The 27,241-nt window shown below is 41.7% G+C and overlaps 1 protein-coding gene across 4 annotated transcripts in view; it reads left to right on the top strand.

The window, feature by feature from the left end:
* C1H11orf49 (chromosome 1 C11orf49 homolog) overlaps window positions 1–27,241 on the top strand; it is a 117,453-nt gene that overhangs the window by 17,077 nt on the left and 73,135 nt on the right. For 3 of the 4 annotated variants that reach the window (XM_033148677.1, XM_033148663.1, XM_033148652.1), the window contains exon 2: window positions 9,680–9,782. In XM_033148677.1, coding sequence (XP_033004568.1) covers window positions 9,703–9,782 — 80 coding nt within the window. In that variant the 5' untranslated portion in view covers window positions 9,680–9,702. Of the gene's footprint in view, window positions 1–5,478; window positions 5,526–9,679; window positions 9,783–27,241 lie in introns of all 4 variants that reach the window. The other variant, XM_033148671.1, reaches the window with a different exon arrangement.

Below are 27,241 nucleotides of genomic sequence, written 5' to 3'. Positions count from 1 at the left end.
TCCTGAAAATATATGCTTAAGTGGGAAATGTATCTGGTACAGTTTTTATCCGCAACATAATTAATAAAATGTGCTTTGAAGATAATTACAGATGAAGTTCTGAATGTAGGATTTTTGCAGTAGCAGCTTTGAAAAGACTGAAAAATGTTCTTATGGCTAGGCTTTAACAAAAACCAGTACCAGAAACAGTACTGTTTGCTATGTGATACTGTTTTAAACCTTTTAGAACTTAATACGAGAAATTTGAATTGCCATCCCTTGTCCATCTCTGAGGCGGTTTGACTTCTCTTTTTAGTGTTCTCTTGACAGCTCTTAAACTGTAATCCTTTACCCATATTCCTGGAAGTAAATCCCATTAAATTAATGAGGCTTGCTTCTGAGTAGACACACCATTCCACTGTAAGTAAAGTTGCAGCGGAGTGGCATGTGCTTAAACTCCAGTAATAACTGCTTCATAATCCTCAGCACTTTCTCCTGTTTTCTTACTGAGCAGCATAACAGAAAGTGCTCAGATATACAATAGTGGAGTCCTAATGTCTGTGAGGGAGAGACAGGGGATATGGCAATATGTAATGGGCTTGCTAGCTTTATTTTTACCCCCTCCCTGCAGCATGTAAGCGTTTTGACCTCCCACTGGACTTGACAGCTTATTGAGTGGGTAGGTTTTTTTTCCCTTACGGAAAATGTCAGGAAAAACATAATTATGATTTTCCGTTCATAGTTGGATCTTCTTGTTTTACATTTAAAGCTAGGGAGCATCTGTTACGTGGCAGTTGTTTCTTTGTAGTGTTTGCCCCTTTAGTATGCTCTACTACATTTGCAAGAGAGGTGAAAAATAATTTTTAAAGAGTTTTTCAGCTATGTTCAAAGCAAGATGAAGAACAAGGTAGTAGTAGGTCCTTTACGTGGAGAAGATGAAGAAATGCTATTGGGTGACAAGAGAGAAGGCAGAACTACCTACTTGGCCTTTGTCTTCACCCAAATGAAAAGCAGTGCCCAACCTGGTGATAAAGAATGCAAGGAGTCCCAGAATTGATCCCTCAGATTTGCACAGAACCTTCATTGACAACCCCCTTGGGCTTGCTAATCAGAAGGTCGGCAGTTCAAATCTGCATAGCGGGGTGAACTCCTGTTGCTTTGTCCCAGCTTCTGCCAACCTAGCAGTTCGAAAGCCTACCAATGTAAGTAGATAAATAGATACCACTGCGGCGGGAAGGTAAATGGCATTTCCGTGCACTCTGGCACTCGTCATGGTGTCCCATGCTCCAGAAGCGGTTTAGTTATGCTGCCCACATGATGCGGAAAAGCTGTATGCTGACTAACACCACCTCGGCCTGAAAGCAGAGATTAGCGCCACACCCCATAGTTGAATTTGACTGGACTGAACCATGCTGATGACACAACCTTGATGGCAGAAAGTGAGGAGGAATTAAAGAACCTTTTAATGAGGGTGAAAGAGGAGAGCACAAAATATGGTCTGAAGCTCAACATCAAAAAAACTAAGATCATGGCCACTGGTCCCATCACCTCCTGGCAAATAGAAGGGGAAGAAATGGAGGCAGTGAGAGATTTTACTTTCTTGGGCTCCATGATCACTGCAGGTGGTGACAGCAGTCACGAAATTAAAAGATGCCTGCTTCTTGGGAGGAAAGCAATGACAAACCTAGACAGCATCTTAAAAAGCAGAGACATCACCTTGCCGACAAAGGTCCGTATAGTTAAAGCTATGGTTTTCCCAGTAGTAAGGTATGGAAGTGAGAGCTGGACCATAAAGAAGACTGATCGCTGAAGAATTGATGCTTTTGAATTATGGTGCTGGAGGAGACTCTTGAGAGTCCCATGGACTGCAAAAAGATCAAACTTATCCATCCTTAAATAAATCAGCCCTGAGTGCTCACTGGAAGGACAGGTCCTGAAGTTGAGGCTCCAGTACTTTGGCCACCTCATGAGAAGAGAAGACTCCCTGGAAAAGACCCTGATGTTGGGAAAGATGGAGGGCACAAGGAGAAGGGGACGACAGAGGATGAGATGGTTGGACAGTGTTCTCAAAGCGACTGGCATGAGTTTGGCCAAACTGCGGGAGGCAGTGGAGGATAGGGGTGCCTGGTGTGCTTTGGTTCGTGGAGTCACGAAGAGTCGGACACGACTGAACGACCGAACAACAACAACAACAACAACAACAACAACCATCCAGGGGTCTTTTACCATTACCTGCTCCCCTACTCTCCATTTTTCAATTGCCTAAGGTAACCCAGTAGACCTTTCCCTTTCCACCTTATGCTGCTGTTTCTGCCTGAGGCAGAGAGTGGGAGAACCCCCAAATCAGGTACCTCTGAACATTAACAGAGTGCTCTTACCTGGAGAGAGGAAAGGCTTGAAAGGCGCAAAGGAGAGATAGATATCTCCCTCCCCTCTCCCCTTGGACTTTGCCAAGCCTCCCTTCCCCTTACAGCTTCTCCTGTGAGGAAGGAGGAAACTGCAGCAGAAGTAGGCTCAAATTAGCCACAGGGGAACCCCCCCTCCCTTTATGCATTCTCTCATGAAGGGAGGCCAACAGCCTACATGAGCCACAAAGGAAGAGTCACGACAAATCAGGCCAGCTGTTCAGCAACTATCCTGCTCATAGGAGAAGGCTGAAATGGCATCGTCTGTGAGGTGAACAATAGTGGCAGCAGAGCAGGCCAGTTGCTGAGGAACTGCCCTGGCCTGTCATGACTATTCCTCTGTGGCTCACCTAGGCCACGTGCTGCCCTCAGACACTGCTGTGAAGGCCCCACAGCTCTCTGAAGGCTATTGTCACACTGTAGTTCACAGTACCACCTGTTTGTGGCCAAGCAAAGTGTGGCATGATGACACTTGTGTTTGTATTATATGGCAATATATTTTCTTTTGAGTCCTCGGGTTTAAACAGAACCAGAAAACCGCACAAGCAAATTTACAACTGCCCAATTTGACTGTGTGCTTTTGCACAGTTGTTGGGTGGGGAATTTTTTTCATAACAAGGTGCATGCATAGCTATATGTGGGCATACCCTGTTGCTACTTCATTAGCATAATAGAATCAACAAATTAAAAAGCAGGGGGAAATACCTGTTGGTATGAACAGGAAAGACCAAGGTTGTTATTCATATACAAATTCAAATACATGCAGCTGTGGACTACTCTGGTCTAATTTAAATGGGGGAAAGCGGATTAACAGCTAAAAAATTCTAAAATGTGGACAAGCCCAGGGTAAGGCAACAGATGGTCAAATTCAGCTGTATTAGATGTTAATCAGGTCACACTGGGACCTCTTGGGAAGCAAATATATACAATGGTTGTTTCCCTATCTATGTAATTAGAGAAAACAACCATTGCCATGGGTATTCCTGTTCACCATCTAGTCTGATGATGAATTCTGGAGACCTCAAAAGCCTTTACACAATGTTGTGATATTTTCAATTTCCAAGTAAAGGTATTGCCCCAAGGTTGATGTTTTTATTGTGTGTTTTTTTCTCTCCTGGGGCAACACAGCTGCTTTTCTTTCTGCTTCAGCACTACTTGTAAGCATTTGCCATAATGCCAATCATTATTTTATGTGCCTCCATCTGCTTGGTTACTGATTTACCTCGGAGCAACAGAACCATTTGATTCCTTTGGATCCTGTGTATTAGAACTTGATTCTTATCAGCTTCCCATTGTGCCGTCAAATGATTTAATTTTCACAGGAGTGTGATAAAATGCTTGTTAGAACTCTGATCAGAACACAGATTAACTTTACTAATACTAAATTTATTTCCTTTTAAAGAGATTTGTGTTTTAATGAGGCAATGAAAATAAAATGTTACAAATAACTATGTCTCACTGATAAGACCTAAGTGGTGATTATGATAACTTTGTTGCCTGCTTCATCCCACCACCCTTCCTGTTTTCTCTCACCTGACCTTTCTTGTATAGATATCTATGTTTGAATATGTTATCTGCATTGGTTGATTAACTGTTTTAACCTTGTACCATCTTACTTTAAATGGACCACTTATCTTTAATAACCCCATGAAAGGAAGAAAAGAATAGAATAGAGAAAGGGAAAGGGAAACTTCAAAAGAGGTGGATAGAAGAATTTCAGTGTTAATTAATTCTTCAAAACCTTCTATTTTTTAATAAGAATTTTATTGAGTTTTCCATACAAACAACATAAAACAAACACATTACAAATTACACAAAAACAACCAAATAAAACACAAAAACATATCAACCTATTTACTCTAACTTCATTTCTACTCTTATTTGGGGGACTTCCCCCGTTCCCTCTTCTGCGTTCAGTTCTAATTTACTTTAGTAACTTCTTGACTAATTTAATAAACATTCACCATAATTTTTCATCTTAACCTTAACTCATCTTATTTCTATCACTATATCTTAATCTTATCACATTGATCTTAACATCTTATATTTCTATCTTATACTATATTCTAAAATTTCCTTCAAACTTCACTTCTTATATCCTACTTCAATCTAACATTGTAATAGCTGTCGCCTATTATGTTCACTGATTTCACTTCAAATGTCCAATTTTTCACGTTGTTTCAAATAGTCTTTAAATTTCTGCCAATCTTCTTGCACCGCCTCCTCCCTCTGGTCTCAGAGCTTCGCGGTCAGTTCTGTGAGTTCCATATAGTCAATTAACTTCATCTGCCATTCTTCCACCGTAGGGAGCTCCTCACCTTTCCAGCATTTAGCAATCAAAATTCTAGCAGCAGTTGTGGCATACATAAAAAACACTTTATCTTTCCTGTGTATCTCATGGTTGGATATGCCCAATAGGAAGGCCTCTGGTTTCTAATTCTTCAAAACCTTCTAAAAACAAGTGAATTTGTTATAACATTTAGCTGCTAATAGATGTGTTTCCTTGTGATGATCAGAAATTTCAGCTGGCTGGGAGATATCTTCTAACACTGAATGCTGTCATTATTACAGAATTATGAGACTGTGCTTTGTGATATATAAACTTGTAAATATGGATTGCACAGTGTAATCTTGTAGTGTGTGTGAACAGTTAACTTGTGTTCAGATCTCTGGGCTTGGGCACAGGACCAGACCAAATGGGAAGAGCATCTTCATGACCAAAGTGTGGAGGGGGGGGGGAAGCCCTGCCTGTTGTAATTGGGTAAGAGGTTCTTAGGTGAGAGGTGAGGACTTTTTACTAGCATGTTGCTTTTAGATTTAATGAGTGCCGTTGCTGGCTCAGACAATTTCTGGGAGGAGATCACTGAGCACAGCACTTGGGCACGCAGGGGAAAGGGAGGGAGGAGGAGGAGAAGAAGAAAATAACCTGGTTGCTGTTAACTTAGGAGTGTGACTGAGTTGCACGACTCGTTTCTCCCTGAGGCATCACAGGTGCGTGGAGTTATTTTTCTTTAATCACTCACATAAATTAAAAATTTATTCCTTTGCATCAAAATAATTAAATAAAGCTACACCCTGTATCTTTTATTGCCAGATAATATCTTTGAACCTCTGGCTCACAGTCTTACCACCAGCTGCAAGGTATTTTCCAGGGTGTGCTTTACCCATTCTGCCATTGTACTAAATAATGTTCTAGACAGAAAAAGTCCCTGATAACAATCAGAACTCATCTGCAGTTTTAATCATAGTGCCCACTAGCAAATTGTCTTCTCTAGGCTTCTCTTTGGGTCCATCTGCCCTGCCTTCCCACCTGTCAGCTATGACAAGATGAAAGAGCTTTCCATTATAAGTACCATGTGTGGGTGGAAGAGGTTAGCATGCACAACTACAGTGGCTTGCAGAACTGTGGGTCTCTGAGTCAGACTGGATGTTGGGGAAGGTGAGAGAGATTTGGGGGGGGGGGGGGATATAGTCCAGAGTAAGATGGCAAGGAACAAATGTATCACCAGCCATTCTTAACTGAGAAGTAAGTTTCCTTGTGCTGTTTTCTTAGAGAATACTATTTAAAAAAAATATCCATTTTAAAAACAGTTGTATACAAAAATACAGGATCACCTGCAGAAGGGCCACAAAATGCAGTTTTAGTCCTGTTAGGCAGGGTGGATAAAAATCAATGATTTTTTTTTTAAAAAAAATATCGGATTTTTTTTATTTAAATCAGATTTTTTTTATTTAAATCAGATTTTTTTTATTTAAATTGATTTTTTTTAAATAAAATGCTTTTTGAGGAAAATATATTAACATCCAAAGGTTATTCAATCATGAAATAAAGATTAGTTTTTTAATTATGTAGAATAAGGCTGTATATGTTTAATTTTTTTGGTAAATAAATTCCATTAATCCATTCACAATGTCGTTTATGCTCTTCCAGAGGTTTTTGTAAAATTATTGGGCAGTTTCTCTGCCTACAAGATATTATCACAGATGCTTGGTTTACTTTTGCAGTTCTCAAAACTGAATTTGATTCAGCAGAGATCACATGCCTCTTCTTCACAGCAAAAATGTTATAACATGAACAGAGTTGAGAAAAAGACCTTAATTCCATTGTTCTACAAACCTATGAATACAGAATCAACCCCTTCAGTGTTAAGTTTCAAGAAGTTCAGTGAATAGAATAGAAACAATATTTTTCTGATTGTTTGGAGTGGAATGGATCTAATAAATCTATTTAAATTGCTATTATTAAGGTAATGATTATTTTTCTCCTTCTAAGTACAACAGAAAAGTTGTCCAAATATGAATGATTAACCTATTAAACTGGGATTAAAAAAACTAATATGAAAAGTTGTTATTCTAAAAATCTTCATCTACTTGCATATTAAAGTTATACCAGCAAGAATTAGTCTTTATGTAGAAAACTGTGATTTAAATCAAGCCTTACTGACTAGCGATTTAAATCGTGATTTAAATCAGTTTGATTTAAATCAAATCCACCCTGCTGTTAGGTACATGTGGGTGGAGGCGATTCTTCAAGTAACCTGACCCCCAGGAGTAAGCATGGACCAATGGTAGGCCTACCAAATAGTATGGGAAACAGCCTTAATAGAAAAATGAACCAATAAACTGAAACTGACACAGGGACAAATGGAGGAAGGCACCTTCACCCTGGTATGGCTCCCCTTTATCACATACACAGCCCAACAAGACGACGACAAGAATTCACCAACAGCATACGAATCAATATGGCTAACCTGATTCAAAAACACCCACCCACCCCACTCACATATGAAACCAAAGTTCACCACAGCCAATCACAAACAAACAACCACACCCTAGGCCAATCCCAACCTCTCTCACCACCAAAGAAACACAAGCGAATAGTAAAGAGAACCCGCACAAGTGATGCTGACACAAAATCCCACACATACATTAAGTAAAATACTGTAGAAACATCACCACCTGACTCCACCCCCACTCACCATGGCCCCCTCCACTTCTTTCCCCCTTTTCTTCCTAATGTAACACTAATGTCTCAACAAATGAAACTGATCTGTAGAAAATGTAACTTGAAAAAAGAGACATTGCACATACTTTTGTTAACCAATAAATCTTTAATAAAAAATACCTTAAAAAATAGTAACGTGACCCCAAGCTGCACTTTGAATTGGGCCTGAAAACAGACTAGAAGCCAGTGCAATTGACAAAGCTCTTGTTTAAAGTCAGACAGATTTTTATTGTTAGTAGACAGTTGTTACAATATAACTCTTTCACACGTAAATCCCAAGACAATGAAAAAGTGAGTTAAACATATCAGAAATGCAAGCTCCCAAAACTTAAATTTGTTAAGTTCCCCAGATAATTTTAGATGAAAAAAATCCATTTGACTGTCAACACTGTACAGGGTGAAAAAGTAGCTGGTAACTTTTTGTACTATTGGCACGTATAAAGCCATGCTGTTGGTAATAAACTTGTCTACATCAGCCAGCAATCATCTGATTTTGAAATTATCTGGATATGAGAATTATCTGCCTGTAACATCTGTCAGCCCATTGATTGCCAGGGTTGATTCAGCTGATAAGGTGCTCTAGGTGGATGTCCCTTTTATCCCTTACCACTTTCTGAAGCTGCTCACTTGCAGGATAAGGACAACTACCCCAGATAAGATTCTAAATGTGACCATACCGTCCATTTTCAGTTGACAATCTTGTACTGGAAATGTTGAGCTATAGTTTAAGGATGGGCCTGTGTGCATTAGGAATGGATCTTCTGATAACTTCAATAGGATTGCTTTGTCTGAATTCCTTATTAGCTGATTCTGGAACATTACTGTGTCTTTTGCATTTCTTTTTAATTAGAAGGATACATCAGTCCAGATTTATGCACTTCCTTTTCTAACTGGGCTTCTAAAGATGCTCTGAGTCTACTGAGAGGACTCTGTGCATGGCTGGACCAGCTAAATTCCATTGTTCCAATAAGTGCTCTTGTGTTGTTTAGCACTCCACACACCACTAACTAGAATTGCTTGTAAAGCATGATTATGGAGCCCAATGGGCATAACTGGCTGGATGTCGCAGAATGTGACAGTTCTGTGTTTCAGGTACCGTACTTAACTGCATGCAGCAGTTACATCAGCACAATGTTTGCTGGAAGTCGAATATATTTATTCCACCATTTGAAATCTTCCACCATTTGAAAAACGTTTCCCCCTCTTTTTTGTGTTAGTGTGCTCACCCTTTCCCTTGCTTGAACTTTTACAATTATTTTTATATAACTATATATTACACATTTTTTATCACATAACTGAAGGTGGAATGCATATGGTTCCCAGGAGGCCTCCCTTGCCTATTGACCAGACCCATTTAATCCCAGGATAATAACTGTCTAATGTGCCTTCAGACTAGACCCTGGTCTCTATCCCTTTTGCTTCACAGTTTAAAGCAAGGTTATTCTTAGGTTGGAGGAATAACTTCACCCTTTTTCTTACATGGGGAAAGGAACGTTACTGCAGATGTACCGCTAGAACAACACTAAAGCAGTTAAGGAAAAGCCCTCTGTTTGTTGTTGGCATCAAAGTGGCTGAAAAAAGGGCAGATCCATGCCAATATCCCTCCACTTGTGTGGCCTTTTGTGAAAGCAGTAAAGTTGCTAAAGCATTTCACCAAGTTGTCCTTGTCCAAAAACTCTACAGCAAATGAATAGTGTCCTTTGTCAAGCTCTAACAACCCTTATACCAGCAGTCTTGAAAATGTACAGTTCTGCTTAGTGAGCCATTTGGACTCTAATGTGTCAACTTTTATAAATGCTACTTTGATGGGTACCTGACTGCCCCTGAGAAAACATCCCTTTGGGATCTCTTAGAAGGCGAAGTTTGCTGCGGGTTGTACTGTCCTGAAGACTTGTTTGCCAACCACTATTTTAAGCCATAGGGTTATATCCAAGGTTAGTCATACTCCTTGAAATAAATGGATTTAAGCCCACTGATTTCAATGTGCCTGCTCCAAGTATGACTTACTTGGATATCACCCATCTTCTCAGTTCTTCTGAAAATGCAAGCACCTTTCTTTCAGACTACCTGGAAGTATACTTATGGGAGACTTGTACAATAATAAAGGTTAAGTTCACCTTGTGTATACCTCATCCTTCATTATCTAGGCTCTGCTTGCACATTGTTCCGACCATAGTAACCAACACATCCATGTTTTGTACTGTACATTGGAAGAATGAGTGCTACACACAAATCAATGGACTTGCACAAGCCTGCACGTTTTAGTTTCCTTATGTTCCCTCTCTTTCAGCTCAACAACATGTCCTCACATATATGGAAGATGCAGTGAGCCAGCTGTTGGAAAGCAGAGAAGATATTAGTCAATATGGTATTGCCAGATTCTTCACTGAATAGTAAGTACCTAGTACAGCAAACTTAGTCTGAAAGTGGATCAGAGCAACAGGAAGGACAAACACAGAATGGGACTGTGACAGCAAATACCATATTAGCCCATACATATAACATGCCTGCACTTAAATGAACCACCAAGTCCAGCTCAACTCTGTGCTTAGCCTTAGAAATATAACTTACTATATATGCAGCCAACTATTGCTTCCTTTGCTGTGAGAACTGTCCAGTCCTATTGCAAGTTCACACCTGGTAGGTCCTGTGGGTTTCAAAGAAGCTGACTTTATTGTTTACAAAATTGAATTTGACCCAGTGAGGCTTATGTGTGTGAGGAAGTGTATAAATTGCATGCCAAATTTGACCCATGAAAATTATGGTTTCCAAGTTGGTTTGTACTTAACTGGCAAAGCATAGCATTGGAGTACACAAATGACACATGACATTTAGGCTGCAATCAATAGGATTTCCTTTTGAGTAGTTTACAGTGAACTACAAGTCTCTTAGTCCTGTTCTTTGCCTTTATTCAGGATCTAGACGATGTCTAATGGAGAGTAGAGATTGGACTGGAAGTTCGGTTGAGTAATTAGAGTGGAGAAAGGCCAGGCACTGAAAAGCTACATAAGAGGTGTTGCAGGAAACTATGTCAGTGTGACTAAAGAGGCAGGAGGTTCAGGGCAGCAAATTTAGGAAGGCTGAACAGCAGCACAGATAAGTGTTTTGAGAGCTGGTTAACACACAGTGGGTTTTGTTTTTTTACATGGGCTTATATGTTTGTATGAGGGTGTGGGGAAAGTATGTGGCTCAAGTGTTCGTTTTGCTATGCATGACTGGAAAGCCGAACCACTTGTGATGGTTCTCTATCTATCGATATACCACATCCAAGCTCTTTGTTCATCCAAAGTCTTGGACACCTCAAAATGCTGCTACATTGTTTTATTTTCTGCAGCACAAAACTATGACAAGATTAGCTTGTCCTTTGAAATTAGCTCACTTTACCATTGTTGAAATTAAAAATAATAATAATTGTACAGTAGCACCTTATAGACCAACTAAGTTTGTTCTGGTATAAGCTATCAAGTGCATGCACACTTCTTCAGATGCATGCACATGAAAGCTTATACCAGAACAAACTTAGTTGGTCTGTATTGGTGCTACTGGACAATTTTTTATTTATTTTTTATTTTTATTTCAACTGCGTCAGACCAACAAGGCTACCTACCTGAATCTTTTACCATTGTTGTGAACAGGTCTCCTGGCCTGGAGATTGATGATTGTTTGTATAACAAGGTAGCTGATCCAAACATGCCTATCACACCTATAGTTATGTTAATCTTTGTAGTTAATTTTTGTTCCCGTAGGGATGGAGATTCTTGAACCCAAACTTAATTTATGGGGAATACGCACCAACAAATCTCAATGAAATTCTGCTCTCAAGGATGACTAGTGTGGATGGGATTTGGCATGTTTGATCCAGCCCCATGTTAAATTGTGCCTGACAACAAGGCTGCATTTGAAATAACTGAAATCAGTTACATAGTGCTGTAACAGTAGCCTAATAGCTTTACTATTCCTTATCTTTCATATTTCTTCATACATTATTTTAATGTATAACAGGTTTGGACAAAAATCTTAAAGCATGGGTGGGGAACCTCTGACCCTACAGATGTCACTGGACTACATTCCCATCATCCTTGGCTATTGGCCATGCTGGTTGGAGCTGAAGGGAGATGGAAGTCCAACAACATCTGTAAGGTCACAGGTTCCCCATCCTTGTCCTAAAGCAACAGGTTTTTAGGCAGGGAATTGGTGATTCTCTTCTTACTCTTCTCAACAGCCCAAATAGTGGAGAAAGTCTTATATATAAAGTGCTCTTCTCACCATGAGGCTCTTTCACAAGAAGGCTTGGTGTTCTCCATAGTGCCTTGTTCCTCTGATTATCTCCACTGATTAGCACTTCTCTTATTTTCGAGAATCATCCCTTTATTTCATTCCCTCACTTTCAGATATAGCAAGGGGAGGGGGTTGGTTTAAGGCCTAAACCTAAATGAATTCTTTCCTAAGGCTTAAACAGATTCTTTTGTGGGCATTTTAGGCTGTGTTCTACCCCTGGTGCGCACACGTTCGGCCTTTGTTCTCTTGTCAGAATATGAAGAAATGCAGTTTTCATTTTAAAAGAGAGCAAGCAGACTGAATAAAGTAGAATTTGGATTCGGAGAGAGAAAATAGGAATTTTGTCTTGCCTCTTTTAGCCCTTCGCTTAGATAAGACAGAACAATGTGAAGGGCACCATGAATGCATTAAAGAATTTAGCGTCCTAAAAATGAGGCTGTGACTGCTCAAGCCTACAAGCTGGAATAATGGGGAATTGCAGGAATGAAGTGTTTGTCTTTAGGTCAATAGGGATAAGGGAGGTCACAGCTTGTGAAGAAGAAAAAAACCCAGCCAAGTGGGGAAATGCCATGCTGTGTGTGGCACAGGTGGCTGTCTGTGTAGTGAACATTGTTGGGATTCTTAACATTCCTCACTGCTTCCCAGCAGAATTCTTCTGTAAGCAAAGACATGAAGAAGAGAATCATCCAGCAACTTGTGTATGGAAGGTGCGAACCGTATGCTCTGTACAGCTCCCTGATACTGTCCTCTGCTTTAAAAAAAAAATCAGCATCTGATAGAAAAATGGATGGACAGGAAGAGGCAACTTAACGCTTCCCTCTCCATTTGGTTTCTAAGCTAAAAACTGCCTTTTCTCAGTTACTGTTTTACCCATAGTTGGAAAGGTTTGGGGAACCTACAAGGTCCTTGTATGTTTTGCTAAATTGGTGGAGAAACAGACAGGAGAAGGTGGATTTTGAGCAGAAAAAGACAGGCTTAATCAACCTCTTCCCATTTGCCCTTCTCCAGCTCCAACTTAAGTGTCTGCTTTGTGTTAAAAATGAAAAAATAAGAAAGAAAGGGGGAAGTCAGTATTTATTTGATTTATTCATTGCTTCCTATCAGGACCTGAAAGTGAGTTGTAGCAATAAGAATCATATACATGAAATAAATTCATGCAGTTCATAGTCATAACACACTAAAAGTATTCCTCCATGATTCATGACTAATGAACAAAAATATTATTTCCTCATGTAACACAAAGATAATCGCCAAAGATCCCAACTAAAATAACCACAAGAACCACAACAATATTAGCACTCAAAATGTGGTTTGAGCCTCTGTCAAATGCATACTGTATTCCCTCACTGCTGGAATCAAGGAGGCCCTGTTCTGCTCTGCAGAGAGACGAGCTCATCTTGTGCAGGGTCCAGGCTGGATAGTAACAGAACACAGACCTTTGATGCTGCTTCAGCAAGTCGGACTTAGACTGAGCCCTATATATGAGCAGCAGCTATATCTCAATTACAAAATCTACCTTCACTGAAAGGTGCCTCGTCTATTAAAGGGGTCCAGAAGACCCAGATGGGATAATCATTTGAGCACCTCTTCAGTGCAAGCATTAGAATAAGCATAAATTGCATGGGAATGAAAGTATCTGCCTTCCTAAGTTGCGCCATGAATCCATTTAGCCCAGTTTTCAGGGGGGGACACCCCCTATCCTACCTGGAGATGCTGGGGATTGAGTATGCTAAGCACGCACTCTTATCACTTAGCTATTGCCACTGCCACCCCTGCCCATGAAATACTTTGTATGTACTTAAAATTTCAGAGTATGAAGACCGCAAAGTAATGATGAAAGGTTCCTCATTCTGCTTTTAAAACCATTTAAAAATATTTATCGGCAGTGTTTTCCCACCCCCACCTCGTCACCCCTTTTACCTGACTCTCCAGTTCTTGATCTGATGAGCCTCCACATCCTCTCTTGGCTGTGGTACTCTGGTGAAACAAACGTGATTGTTTCTGTGAATGTAACATCGGCATAGAATATGAGTAAATGATTGCTGGTGTGCTCAGATAGATCAAGACTTTCTGAAAGTGGGGTCGTATTTCTCTAACACTCCTAAAGGAAGGATATGAAATTCCAGAAGGGTTTTCTGCTCAAGCTGAATACTCCCTAGAGTCTCTGAAAAGCTTATGCAGGAGAGGAAGACATTTTCAGGTGCTGCTATTCTGTTTTTCTTTTTGACAGTTATAGCTAGACATATCGTTATCCCAAGGGGGGCAAGACATGGAGTGGGAAGCAGCTGAGGCATAGCATGAAAAATGTTTTTTCCCCCTCCCTCAAGTTTTACTTTGTCAGTGGTTATCTTAAGCTCTGGGGATTGGCAATGATTTCTTTGGGAGGCTGCTATAATCTTTCTAGGGTGAGAGGGTCAGAGCACATGGCACACTCCTCGGTGTTCCGTTTAAGGCACCAGGATGCTCCTTTTAAACCGGGCAGTAGCCAAACTTGGCCCTCCAGCTGTTTTTGGACTACAACTCCCATCATCCCTAGCTAACAGGACCAGTGGTCAGGGATGACAGGAATTGTAGTCCCCAAACAGCTGGAGGGCCAAGTTTGGCCACCACTGAGTTAGACCCTAGTGTTTTATTCTCTGTACCTTTGTGACAGTAGCCAGAAGAGGGAGGTCTCTGCTGCCATCATTGCAGATGGTGAAAAAGTAGTACTGCAGCCACTAGCTCAGCAGCAGACAATGGCACGTAGGACCAGCGATGTTTCACAGCAAACTCAGTAAAAATAGGGTGTCAGTTGTAAACACTAAAGACCCAAACTGGGGTCTACATCCTTACGGTTATTGCTGTAAGGCCCGAACTGAAATACTTTCTTTTGTGAGCTGAGTTTCTGCATCTTTTGAAGGAAAATAGTTCCTTTTGTACGTTCGTATTCCTTGATTTTTCTAAGAAATGTAACATCCTTGGTGAGAGCACAATGAAATACACTGCCTGTCCTGAGGCATCTACCTATTCCAAAGGAACATCAAGTGTTTTACACATGTTTGTCAGCTGAGAGATTTTTCTGTCAGCTGAGAGATGATTGTGGGATTTCTTAATTTCCTCTAGATTATTTTGTAGAAACATTGGTTGGGGTACAGGAACTGGGGGTCATTTTGGAGTAAAAATAATAATTGTAGTGACAGCAGAATCTTCCGGCCTTTGATTGAGCCACCAGACAGCAAGATGGGAGAAAAGCCCCAGAGCTTGAGAGTCTGTTTTTTGTCACCATCAAGCCTATTCAAGCAGGATGTGGATATTTTGGTCCAGAGTTTCAGGATATGGTGTGCTTCTTGAGTGTTTTCACCTTGATATTAGCATTCTGTAGTCCCAGGGCACATTCCTTCCTTCCTTCCTTCCTTCCTTCCTTCCTTCCTTCCTTCCTTCCTTCTTTCTTTTAGGATTTTATTCACTCCCCACCCTACTCTTCCCCAAGGCCTTAGCATTGCCCTGCTCCAGTGAAGAGATGACAATGTTATCTCAGCAATACTGGCTGGCTGCAGCAAGCTGTGTGGCATGTGTGAAACTTCTGCTGTCACCAACCTGGCTGTGAAGTGATCCTTTCGGCTCAGAGCTTCCACTGGGATTTTCTGTTGCTGATTCCTGGCAGGTCTTCTGTTTTAGCTAAGATACCCTGCTCCCATGAGTGCTGAAAAGGAAAAGCTAGCTCACAAAGGGCCTGGTATGCCACTATATCTCAGTGTTATACAGAAAGAAAGAAGTAATGATGGGACATACACCCAAGATACTGTGCATAGGGTTGCAACTAAAGGTGGATCTTGCAGCAGATCCTCCTGTTCACTCAAGAACAGGGGTCAGCAAACTTTTTCAGCAGGTGCCCAGTCCACTGTCCCTCAGACCTTGTGGGGGACCGGACTATATTTTTTTTTGGGGGGGGGAATGAACGAATTCCTATGTTCCACAAATAACCCAGAAATGCATTTTAAATAAAAGCACACATTCTACTCATGTAAAAACATGCTGATTCCTGGACCGTCCGCGGGCTGGATTTAGAAGATGATTGGGCTGGATCTGGCCCCCGGGCCTTAGTTTGCCTACCCATGCTCAAGAACAAGGGCTTTGCATTCTGCAGCACAAATGTACACATGCATGATTCATGACCCAGAGCCATGATTCTCAAACCACAAGACTGGGCTTCCTTGAGTCGTGAGCAATTTCCAGAAGAGGCTATACACAAAATGTCCCCCTGCTGCTTCCCCATTTCCTTCCCTTTTGCTTTCCCATAGCTCACCAGTGTCATCATCAAGCAGGATGTGGAAGTTTTGGCTCAGAGTTTAGGGATACGGTGTGTTTCTTGAGTATATTTCACCTTGAGTATATTTCACCTGGGCACTATTCGATTGCTTGTGCTCACAAGAACCATATTCTTAGCCCTTCCTGTGTCTGCTACCAAATGCATGCACTTGGAAGGAAGGAAGGAAGGGAAAGAAAGAAAGAAAGAAAGAAAGTTGTAGTGATAAACTCCTATTTCAGTATAATATGTATAAAGTGTAAAGGTAAAGGGACCCCTGACCATTTGGTCCAGTCATGTCCGACACCGGGGTTGCGGCGCTCATCTCGCGTTACTGGCCGAGGGATCCAGCGTAGTTTCAGGGTCATGTGGCCAGCATGACTAAGCCGCTTCTGGTGTACCAGAGCAGCGCACGGAAACGCCGTTTACCTTCCCGCCAGAGCGGTACCTATTTATCTACTTGCACTTTTACATGCTTTCGAACTGCTAGGTGGGCAGGAGCTGGGACTGAGCAACGGGAGCTCACCCCGTTGCGGGGATTTGAACCACCGACCTTCTGATGAGCAAGCCCTAGGCTCTGTGGTTTAACCCACAACGCCACCCGTGTCCCTTATAATATGTATACTATGCACTAAAAGGTTGAATCTGCAATGTCTCATCAATTCCCTAATATTAGGGAACCCTCTCAGAACCCATCATAATTTGACAAGTGCCTGACTGGCTTAGCAGGCAGCAGCCACTACCTGGATTTAGAGAAGCAAGAGCCAGTTGGGCTCTGTAGGTTCCTGCCCAATCTGGTAACAGAAGTTTTCTATTTATAGGTGAATCAGGTCTTGTGCTGTGTGCAACCTACACTCTGGCTCCAATCCTGTGGCTATGTGGTTGAAGTCACCAGGGTTAAGGCAGCTGGTCACTGGATTGTGTGCAAGCTCATTCCTCTTTTCCTCTCTTTTGCTTGCTCATGGGTTTAGAGTAATGCATGGCCATTGCAAACCCTGATTTGCAAGGCCCTTCCTGGCATTTTGGGCTGCGAAATCACAGTAAATGAGAAGTGGAGTGAGGAGGCGCTATGTATGACCAAGAAAGGAGAGAGAAATGTTGACCAAGCCTGCCATCACTGCTACTGAGCCAATAGCAGCCAAATGGCATTACTACTTTAGCTACTCTTGTTGGTTCACAGCTGCCAAAGATCTATTGTAACATCATAAAGCTGGATGCATAGAGCTAGTCGAAGACTCTAAGTGAATTGATCAAGTTATACTGGTTTTAGGTTTTTGCTTGGCAAAAAATAAGATGGATGGGGCACGCAGTCAGAAGATGGTAACAGGTTGGCAGAAGCTCAAAGGCTGCCATATTTGCAGACTCTCAGCTAGCTGCATAGCTACATAGCTTTAGATTTACTTCTGGTAGATTTGTTCATTACTTTCAGAATAAAATACTGAAGCATAGTACAGTGGTGCCCCGCTAGACGAAAATAATTCGTTCTACGAGTTTTTTCGTAGAGTGAATTATTCGTCTAGCGAAGCGGCAATGGAGCGCGGAGGTTTCCGCGCTAAAAAAAAAATCCGTCTTGTGAAGCAGCCCCATTGACTTTTTCGTCTTGCAGGGCAGCTTCCGCTAGAGTCTAGACGAATGCCGTTCATCTAGCGTGTTTTTCGTCTAGCGAGGCATTCGTCTAGCGGGGCACCACTGTATCTGAGTGGGTTTCTACATATGTGAGGTTTGCTGGAATAGTATCCACCGAGTCTTCATTTCTATTGGCTAGTTGTGCTTTGCTGTACAGTGGTACCTCGGGTTACGGACGCTTCAGGTTACAGATGCTTCAGGTTACAGACTCCGCTAATCCAGAAATAGTACCCGGGTTAAGAACTTTGCTTCAGGATGAGAACAGAAATCGTGCTCCAGCAGCGCGGCAGCAGCGGGAGGCCCTATTAGCTAAAGTGGTACCTCAGGTTAATAACAGTTTCTGGTTAAGAACGGACCCCCAGAACAAATTAAGTTCTTAACATGAGGTACCACTGTAATTGGTAGCCAGAGATGTGGAGCTGTAAGCATATTCTCTTCCTTCCACTAATTGGGCTTTCCTTTCTGCTGATAAAATGTGACGAGGATTTAATCTAAATGTAGGGAAAAGGCCTGCATGTTGACATCTTCTGACCAGCCTGCTCTTGGGAGCCACTTACTTGTGCTCAGTGAGCCAAAGCTGGTGTTCTGTGCCATCAGAATAAACAGTAAAATGCACCAGAATGAATAGTTGCGTATCTTCTACATGGTATGGTGGGGCTGTTCAGTTTCCGCTTGTCATCTGCCCTGCTCTGTGTTAGAGCAAGAAAGTGACATCTATTGGCACAACCCTTCCATTTTGCAAGAAATGGAACTGCTGTTTTTCTTGCTTGTATAATGTATGCCCTAAGGAAGAGTTCTGGGTAAGTAATTTGACAATAATCCTGTTGGGTGTTAGCATGCAAGGGGGACATAAGGGCAAGTGCAGTAGCTTCAGTCCCCCAGCTACCATTCTTGTCATCCTCTGTAAGCTGAAAGGCGGATGTCTGAAGTGGGCAGCCTCCTGAAATCTGACTTCTGGAGCATTTGCATGAGTACAAGAGTCTCCCCACTTCAGAAGTTCGTTCTCCAGTTCATGGAGGTGAGCAGTGGTGGGGCAGAGTTAGCCCACTCATCCGCACAACCCCCATCCGCTGCCTTGCTTAACACCTAACAAGGATACCTGAAGATGGTGAATGAAATACTCAGATCACTACACCTCTGTGAGGAATAACATGAACTGTAGGAAGTCTGACATGAAGCTATTTTTATTCTCAGTTTTAGGATGCCTATTGCCTGATGTTATTGTTAACTACTTGGGTGTGGAAGTGTTGGTGAACTCTGTGGAGAGCTATATAAAATCACTGTTGAGTGAATAACGACTCTGGATATTTTAGCTTAATGGAGAGGACCACAATATTTTAAACCAGTCTGATCAGTAGTGCTCAGATTCCAGCTTGATTGGCTGCCTTGTAGAGGGAGTGCTTGGGATTTATTTCCCAACCTTCCTAGAATCCAGAGCTTGTTTACGTTGGAATAAAGTCATTTGTCCTTGAAGACCTCTCTTCCCACATCCAAAATGCTGCTTAGATGCTGGAATAGGGGTTTTTGGGGAGGGGAAGAATTTGACATTCCTTCTTGGAATGTGCAACTGAGTGACTCAGAGGTTTTAGCTGGGTTGATAGTGTGAATTTAATCCTATCCTTATTAAGTTTAGAGACCTGAGCATATTTTCTCAAAACAAGAAAAAACCCCACTTATGTGAATATACATAAGCAAATCTGCAGCATCTCTGGAGTGCCTCTTTATATCCTCTCTCACAAAAGGCCTAAACATCGAACTGTGTAAAAATGTTTTGTACTAAATTTGTCTGAAAATGAAGCAGGTGTCTCACTGGGATTTTACATCATTCCTTAAAAATGTTTGTTTCTCAATTCATTTCATAGATACTGAAAATCTCTAAAGAGGCAGAGACTTTTCACTTAAAGTACTCTTAATGCTCTAGATGTCCTAGACACTGATATCTCTCTTTTTTGCCTTTATTTTAAGAATAAAACAGCATTTATACAACCTATTTAAATGTTCAAATCATTTCACATCTAATATTTCAGTGCAGTGCAGTACTTTCATAAGGTAAGCCAGTGTTATTCCCATTTTGCAGATGGGAACACTGAAGCTAAGAAAATAATGGTTTGCTTAAGATCCCCTGCTGAGTTGGGGCCTAAGGTGGATTTGAACTGGGAGCTTTCACACTTATACCACTATGGTATACTAGAATGGCAGAAGTGGGTTTAATATTATCTTATACTTGTCCAAAAGCCTTGCCAGCCTAGCATTCTTTAGGACTGACCCTCCCTCCTTCCCAAAGTGTATCTCTTAAAACAAGTAAAGTGATTCAAAGTAAGAAAAGTAAACCGGCATATATAGGTTAATCATGATGGTAAATCACAATCATAGCGGAAGCAAAATTCCATCAGTTTGGGGATTGTTATTTTTCTGAATGTTGCTTCTTTAATATGCAAGAGGCTTTTAAAGTCCTTATTTTGTTCATCTTTGCAACAGCCCTGTGAGAGAAGTCACTGTTCTCATTTTAGAGATGAAGGGCAAGACTGATTTCCATCTCAGCAGGAGCTATTCGTCGAATTTCCCCAAAACATGATGTTTTATGCATAAATGTTTGCAATTCTTTTAATGGCATCTAGGATGTGTGAGCTGTTAAGAGTTTGAGCCAAAAGAAAAAATATTATATTTGCAATGCAATGGAAGTGCATATATGTATTTAAATTTTGTATTATTCATATGTCGTTGCAGAGTTACAGCTGGGGATATTCAAAATGCAAGCAATAATATATTTTTGTGCACGTGGGTCTCTGCTGTTCTTTGGTCCTAAGTACTGTTAGATTGTCTTGCTGCCATTAATTCTGTTCCACAGTTAGTAGACAATGGAGACTCGACACATGATGAAGCTCTGTGCCTTTGCTGTTGAGAACCCACCCCTTGCTTTGTATAGGACATGCTTGAATTAATTTGCCCTGTTTCTCAACACTGGTGTTTAATTTTACTAGTAGCCAGCCAATAGCTTTTCCTTTCCTTGCTATGCCATAAGTTGGATGCAGATAATAAATGATTCCCTCCCCCCCGGGGGGGGGCTGGCCACTGTACCTCTGTTTTATTTATCAGACAGAATCATTTGGTACCAAATCCCCTTCTTCAGCTAGCTTGACAACTAGTTCAATATAATAATTACAAGTAACACAAAAAACATCATTCTCCCTTCCATGCCCCCTCTCTCCCCAGAGGGAGAGTTGCAAGAAATTTAATGCTTCTATATGTCGATCAGAATTGCATTGAATAGTGGGGCTCTCCTGCTGCTGTGCAAAACTCTAGGACAACTTCAAATGGAATGTTTAAAGAAAACCTTTCAGCAATAGCGACTGACCTTTTCTGTTGCATGAAAGATCTTATATAGAAGACTATGGCTTACTTACTGGACAGTCAAATTTAAGCTTTTGGAATTCAAAAGTCTTGAACAATTTGTTTGGAAGGTTAATTCATTTAACCCCAAATTAAATACAATGCCAAATAGCTGCTGGTAAAAAAGTTTGTTTGGAGAGAAGCAAACCACAAGGGTTGGTTTGCACATAACACTAATCTAAGCCTCATTTGTTTCTCCCAGAAGCCAGCAGGGTGGAGTAGGTATAATTAAACAGTGGGCACCAGCATTCTACTCATTCACAGTAAGCCATAGCTTTTTTCTTACTATAGCTTCCTGTTATGGGCTAACCAGGCTTTTATATAGTGCCTTTCTGATTGAAACACCCAAGGTAACTAATAGCAACAATGAAAAAAACAGCAAGTTTAAAAAACAGCCATTAACCAAATGAAGGACAGCCCATTCAAAACAACGTCAGTCAGGGTGCGAGAGAGAGAGTAGGCACAGTGATTTCAAATGTCTGACAGGTCAGTACAGTCATGAAGTGGTATTGGAAACCCATCAAAGAGGGCCTGATGAATCTCCCATGGCAGAGAGTTTCACAGTCTAGGCCAGAGCTTTCCAAACTTTTCATGTTGGCGACACACTTTTTAGACATGCATTATTTCGCGACACTGTAATTCAGTTTTACTGGCAAACCGGAAGTTAAACTAACCACTTTCCAGCCCTGGAAAAGGAGCATGGGGAGCGTTCATGCGATACACTTACACACTGTAGCCAATACACTAATGTAACAAGGAGGGCCTCTTCACACATCAGGTCATGTGTATATTGGGAGGCACAGTTTGTATAAAAAAGGAAGAAATTGTAAAAGTGTCTGTATTGCTTCCAGAGTGTGCTCAGATGATGCCCTTGCATGGGGTGGGTGGGGGAGAAGCAGATTTTTCTGATGTAGGCTATGCTTTTCAGAGAGCTGGGGTTGCCTGAGGAACCATGTTAAGGTATACAAGATTGTACATGATGGGTTTATTGTTATTTAATGTGTGAATAGCTCCATGTATTGTATGGTGACCTAGACACCTTCTTTGGTGTTTTCCAAAGTTTCCTGGCCCCTCAATGTTTTTTGAATGAGGAGTTATTTTTTGGAGGGGGGAGCCTGCCTGATTATTCTTTTGGTCTGAGTTTCATTTGTTTTGCCTGTCTTTTTTTGGTGGGTGGGAATTCTGAGCCTTATTGGGGTTTCCCCCTGTGAAATTGTTGTTATTGGATGCCCATGACATTTCCTTTGATTTCCTGGTCAAAAAAGTTGGGGAGCCCTGGTCTGTATAGACTCTTACTGTTTGCAGCCGAAGGAAGTCTTTCCTGTTCTTGGTTATCTCTCCCTGTTCAGATTCATTTCGGAGTTCTGCTCCAGAAACCAGAAGAATATTCAGAAGACATTAAGAGCTCAAATATGAAGTATTCAGTTCTATATATTTCTGTTCTTTGAGCTCTGATTATTCCTAAATGCCTTGCTTTACCTGCTTTCTAGCCAGTGTTTAGCTTTTTTTTTTAAGGGGCACATATAGAATAAAGGTCAGAATAGAACACTGAGTGATTCAGCTTGTTGTTTCTTGTTTTGTTTTTATTAAAGAAATGTCCTGGAATGTCTTCCACTGAAGATGGGAATTTCCATCAAATACTGGCTACCCTTCCATTGCAAAACATACCCTGTAGGAAACTGAACGATGATTCCAACATCATTTTTTTTCTTTGTGGAAAAATAAATGTGAAAACCGTCACATCGGAATGCAGAATCCACATGGGTTTTGCAGATAAAGTCCATAAACATGAGAACTCTAGTTTGCTCTTGCTCGTAGATCTTTCTCCCATATGGATTTTGCATTTCAGCATAAATGTTTTTTAAATGTGTATTTGCCAGTGAAAGAAAAATGTTACAGCAGAATCTGTCCTTGGGGAGATCAGTCCAGCTGTGTTGCATTACAAAATGGCGGTGGCGGATCATAACTGATTGCAACCTATCATGTGGCTGGTTTTGCACCTGTAGAACAGTATTACTACTTTTTCTCTGGGTGACGTGCTTGAAAGAAACAAGAGACGTTTTACAATGTCCTTGTTAATTGTCTTTTCTCCCATGAAAGTTGCTATCCTGGCCCTTGAGGGAACTTTCAGGCAAGGAATATATTCTGCAAACAAGGAATATATTCCATCCAAGGCTACAATGTAAGGTTTTCACTTCATTTTATAGATGAGGGAAACAGAGGCATGAAGCTGTGGATACACCAACCTTCCTATGGAACATATACTAGGGTATTTTCACTCTGTCCTATAGCCAGCGAAGCATAGAGGAGAGGGTTAAATGTCTCTGTGACTTGGGCTGTAGTGGCACTTTAAAAAAAAACAAAACAGAGGAAGCTGATACTCTTGGGAATGTAATGTAATTTAATTTTGGCTCTGCTTTCCCAGAACTATCAATGATCATTAGATGATCAAATAATCTTCCACTGTTCCTCACAGTAGGTTTTCGGCTCTGATAAGAATGTGGAAGGCTGGATGTCTCTGTCAGTTACACAGCATTGCGGTGATGTGGACTATATCGAGCAGCACATAGCACTTGAAAGCACTAATTCTTAACTGTTGATGTGTTGCTGTGAACTGTTTCCTTCTCCCCCCGAGCTACCTCCAAGTATTTCTCCATGGCGACTTAGCCTTTTATAGGATAGGTCTATCTCCCAGCATACTGGATTTCCCAACTCATAACTCTAAAATGCTTTATTTCAGAGTAGAAAGGACGCGCTATATGTGGCCTATTATATCCATATCAGCTTGCTTATCCTTTTCAAACAGCCATTGTCTTTTAATAGGGCTCTGCCTGGCAGGGGGAGTCCTTAATTCCTGCTACATAAGAATGGCCAGCTTGAGTTACAGCAAGCTGTACTACGCTACTCTGATCAAAAGGCCTCTGTTGTTTTTAAAAGTCTCTCCCTCTTTCTTTCTCTGTTTCTTTCCCTCTTTTGTTTTTAAACATAGTGGTCCAATAATTCAACACAGCAAAATCGTGGCAAGCTCTGATTGAGAGATTAGGGTATTAAATAACTGACCTACTTCGCCGTTGTACCTCCTGACCTGAAATAGGGGCAGCAAGAAAAAAGGAACTAAGAGAGGATTGTAATGGGCAACACTGTTGTCTGTATCATTTAATTTTGAAAAAGGTCCTATCCATCCAGCAGCTATAAGTTTGTGAAAGAATAGTATATCTCAAACTGGTGTGTGTTGGATGCCAGCATGAGTGCCTTTGCATGTTTTCTTGCCAATAAACACACAAGGAGAAGAGTTTCAAATGTGTAGTGTGACTGTTATGACCAAATGGGAAGAGTAAAGTCAAGTACTGTATCCTTGTTGCAGGAATCCATAAATATGACCGGCGTCCACCAGTGACAAGGATGGATTTTGTTAACTTGGCAAATGCATTTGTGGGGAGTTTTAAGTGAGAGATGGGTAGAGGGTTGTCTCTGATCCCACGCTGTGCTTCAGAGGTGCTCAGAATCAATGACTTTGGAGTGTCCCCAAAGCTCAGCGTGACTGCAGGAATAGCCCTTTTCCCAGGCTTAGGGAACAGGTGGGAAGACTCCTCTCAGCAGTCACTCTGATCTTTGAGGACACTCCACAGTCACTCCTTCTGAGTACCTCCAAACAGGGGCAGCTCAAGGTGTTTCAGCATCTGAGGCGAAATGCACCACTGCTGCCTCCGCCATTGGCATTGAGTGGGGATCAAACTCCGTAAGGGCTTGTGGAGTCTCCACAGATGCCCCCTTCTTGCCTGGTGGCAGGGCTTTGCCACACCACATCACACAGCAATGGGGGAGAGGGAAATCCTTTCCAGATGCGCCCTTACTGCCTGACAGCTGGGCTTTGTACTGGAAGCAAAGCAGGGTGACAGAATGCCTCCCTTCTCAGCAACTGTGCAGGAGGGGAGGCATTCTGCAGAGCTTTGCTTCTGGGTCCCTCTCTGCTCCTACAAGGAGAGGCAAGTGGTGGCAAAGCTGGGGGGTGGAGTGGGGCAGCTGTTTTCCTTTGGCTGGGGGTGCCGCTTGAGTTGGCTGCCGCACTCTGCCTCATGCAATATCGGGAGAGTAGACCCCACTCCTTCCCCGAGGTGTGGGAGAGGAGGGTTGGTGGCGACTACATATTTTGATGGGTTACTAAGGCCACCCAAAACTTATTGATCCTGTGAGCTGTTTCCTTGGGCTTGAGACTGATTGTTCAGACATGTGGGGAAGACCTGGTGTAACAGTGTAGAGGCTGAGTAGAGGATGAAGCAGCACCCTCATTTTCCTCTTGATCCTTAACTGATGGTCGAAAAGTACAACCTGCTCCTAAGTCAATGGAAATAATAATAATAATAATAATAATAATAATAATAATAATAATAATAATAATAATAATAATAATAATAATAATAATAATAATAATAATTATACCCCACCCTTCCCAGCCAGAAAACCGGGCTCAGGGCGGCTAACATCAATTAAAATCACACCAAAAAACATAAAAACGATCAATTTAAAATAACAGATTAAAATACAAATTTAAAAATTCAATTAAAACTGCAGGTCTCAATTTCAAAATAACCCACCAATAAAAGATGAAGCATAAATATTAAACAGAAACCAACCCAAAGGCCAGGTGGAACAGCTCCGTCTTGCAGGCCCTGCGGAAAGATGCCAAATCCCGCAGGGCCCTGGTCTCTTGTGATAGGCTGTTCCACCAAGTTGGGGCCAATATTGAGAAGGCCCTGGCCCTAGTTGAGGCCAACCTAGCGTCTTTGTTGCTCGGGACCTCCAAAAGATTATTATTTGAGGACCTTAAGGTCCTACATGGGTCATACCAGATGAGGCGGTCCTTTAAGTACGGCATATGTAGAGAATTAATCTCTCCTTTTTTTGCATTATAAATTCCTGTTGCTATGCGTAGCTTTGAGTAAGGCCCAGTGATATACATACAGTTAGGAGGTGACTGAGAGCACTGCATGACAGAACTCACTCCTTTCAAACAACAAGTGAAAGCAGCGCACGCGCACCCCAGAAGAAATAAAATGCAAACAAACCGAGCAGACAGGAAACCCCTCAAACCAAAGCAAAAATAGTCATGAACCCCCCCCCCCAAACCTGGAATTTAAAGAAGCTTTGGTGGACAGCCAGGGGAATGTCTGGGTTTGCTATGGTGTCTGTCACTGCCATGTTAGGGACACTAGCTTTATTCCTATGGAGAGAAGCGTGTAAATTCTGGTTTGACTTTCGTGGAGCTAGTGAAGGCAAGGTCTCAAAGGACAGACATTTTTTGCTGGTGCCTGCAGTGCTGTTAAGGCCTTTTCCAATTTCTGAAGTTAATCTCCTCTCCCTGGCTCCTCTTCCCGCCTCAGTCCCCTGCTTCTGTGATGTGAAAGGAAACTGTTGCTATTGAAGAAATCCCTCCCCAAGCACACCCACCCGCTGCAGCTACACCATTTGGAGAGCTGATAATGTGGCAGACAGGAGGAAAGCACTCACTGTGTGTGATAGAGTGTGGAGGCTATGTCTGTGCCAGCCAATAAGTAATATATGATTAAGTAACCTTCAGCGTAATGAAATGTCCTGCAAATCAGGGAGCCATTTGCCATTCACTGTTGCTCCTTTGCTAAGGGGAGGCATCCCATAATCAATTTGGTGCTTTGCTGTGGCAGCCAGAGGTGCCACCTGTTGGGGGAAGGCCTCTAGGGGTTCATTCTGAATAATAATAATAATAATAATAATAATAATAATAATAATAATAATAATTTGTACTCCGCCCATCTGGTTGGATTTCCCCAGCCACTCTGGGCGGCTTCCAACAGAAATACCTGTCCTTTCCAGAAAAACCAGGTTATTTCTGCCATGCATGTTTCTGCTCTGCTTAGATTTCCAGCTGACATGGGGCAAGTAGTGGTGTTGGTTGGCCTCTCTATTCGGATGTTTCCATGGCATCCCAGGACTTTTGCAACCTATAAAAAAGTCCAAAATCTGCAAATACACCCCCCCACCTGCCTTGCTCAAATGAAAGTTTCTAAACCCTGGCAGGCTGCCTCAATGTAATTACCCAGAAGACAATGTTCTATTGAGCTCTCGAGCTCTCGCTCTGTGTTCAGAGAAGCAGCACCTGAGTACTAGCATTCCCAATACAGCTTTGCTACTTCCTTGTCCTCTGCTCTGTCTTATTCATGTGTACATACATGCCCATCCAGCAAGCATAGAGCAAGTATGCTGCAAGGCACGTCTTTCCCAGTCCTGGCATCCTAG

This window comes from Lacerta agilis, chromosome 1 (genome assembly GCF_009819535.1).
Source record: "Lacerta agilis isolate rLacAgi1 chromosome 1, rLacAgi1.pri, whole genome shotgun sequence".
Taxonomy (NCBI): domain Eukaryota; kingdom Metazoa; phylum Chordata; class Lepidosauria; order Squamata; family Lacertidae; genus Lacerta; species Lacerta agilis.
Note: the sequence above shows the minus strand (reverse complement) of the source record. Positions and strands in the feature narration are given on the sequence as shown.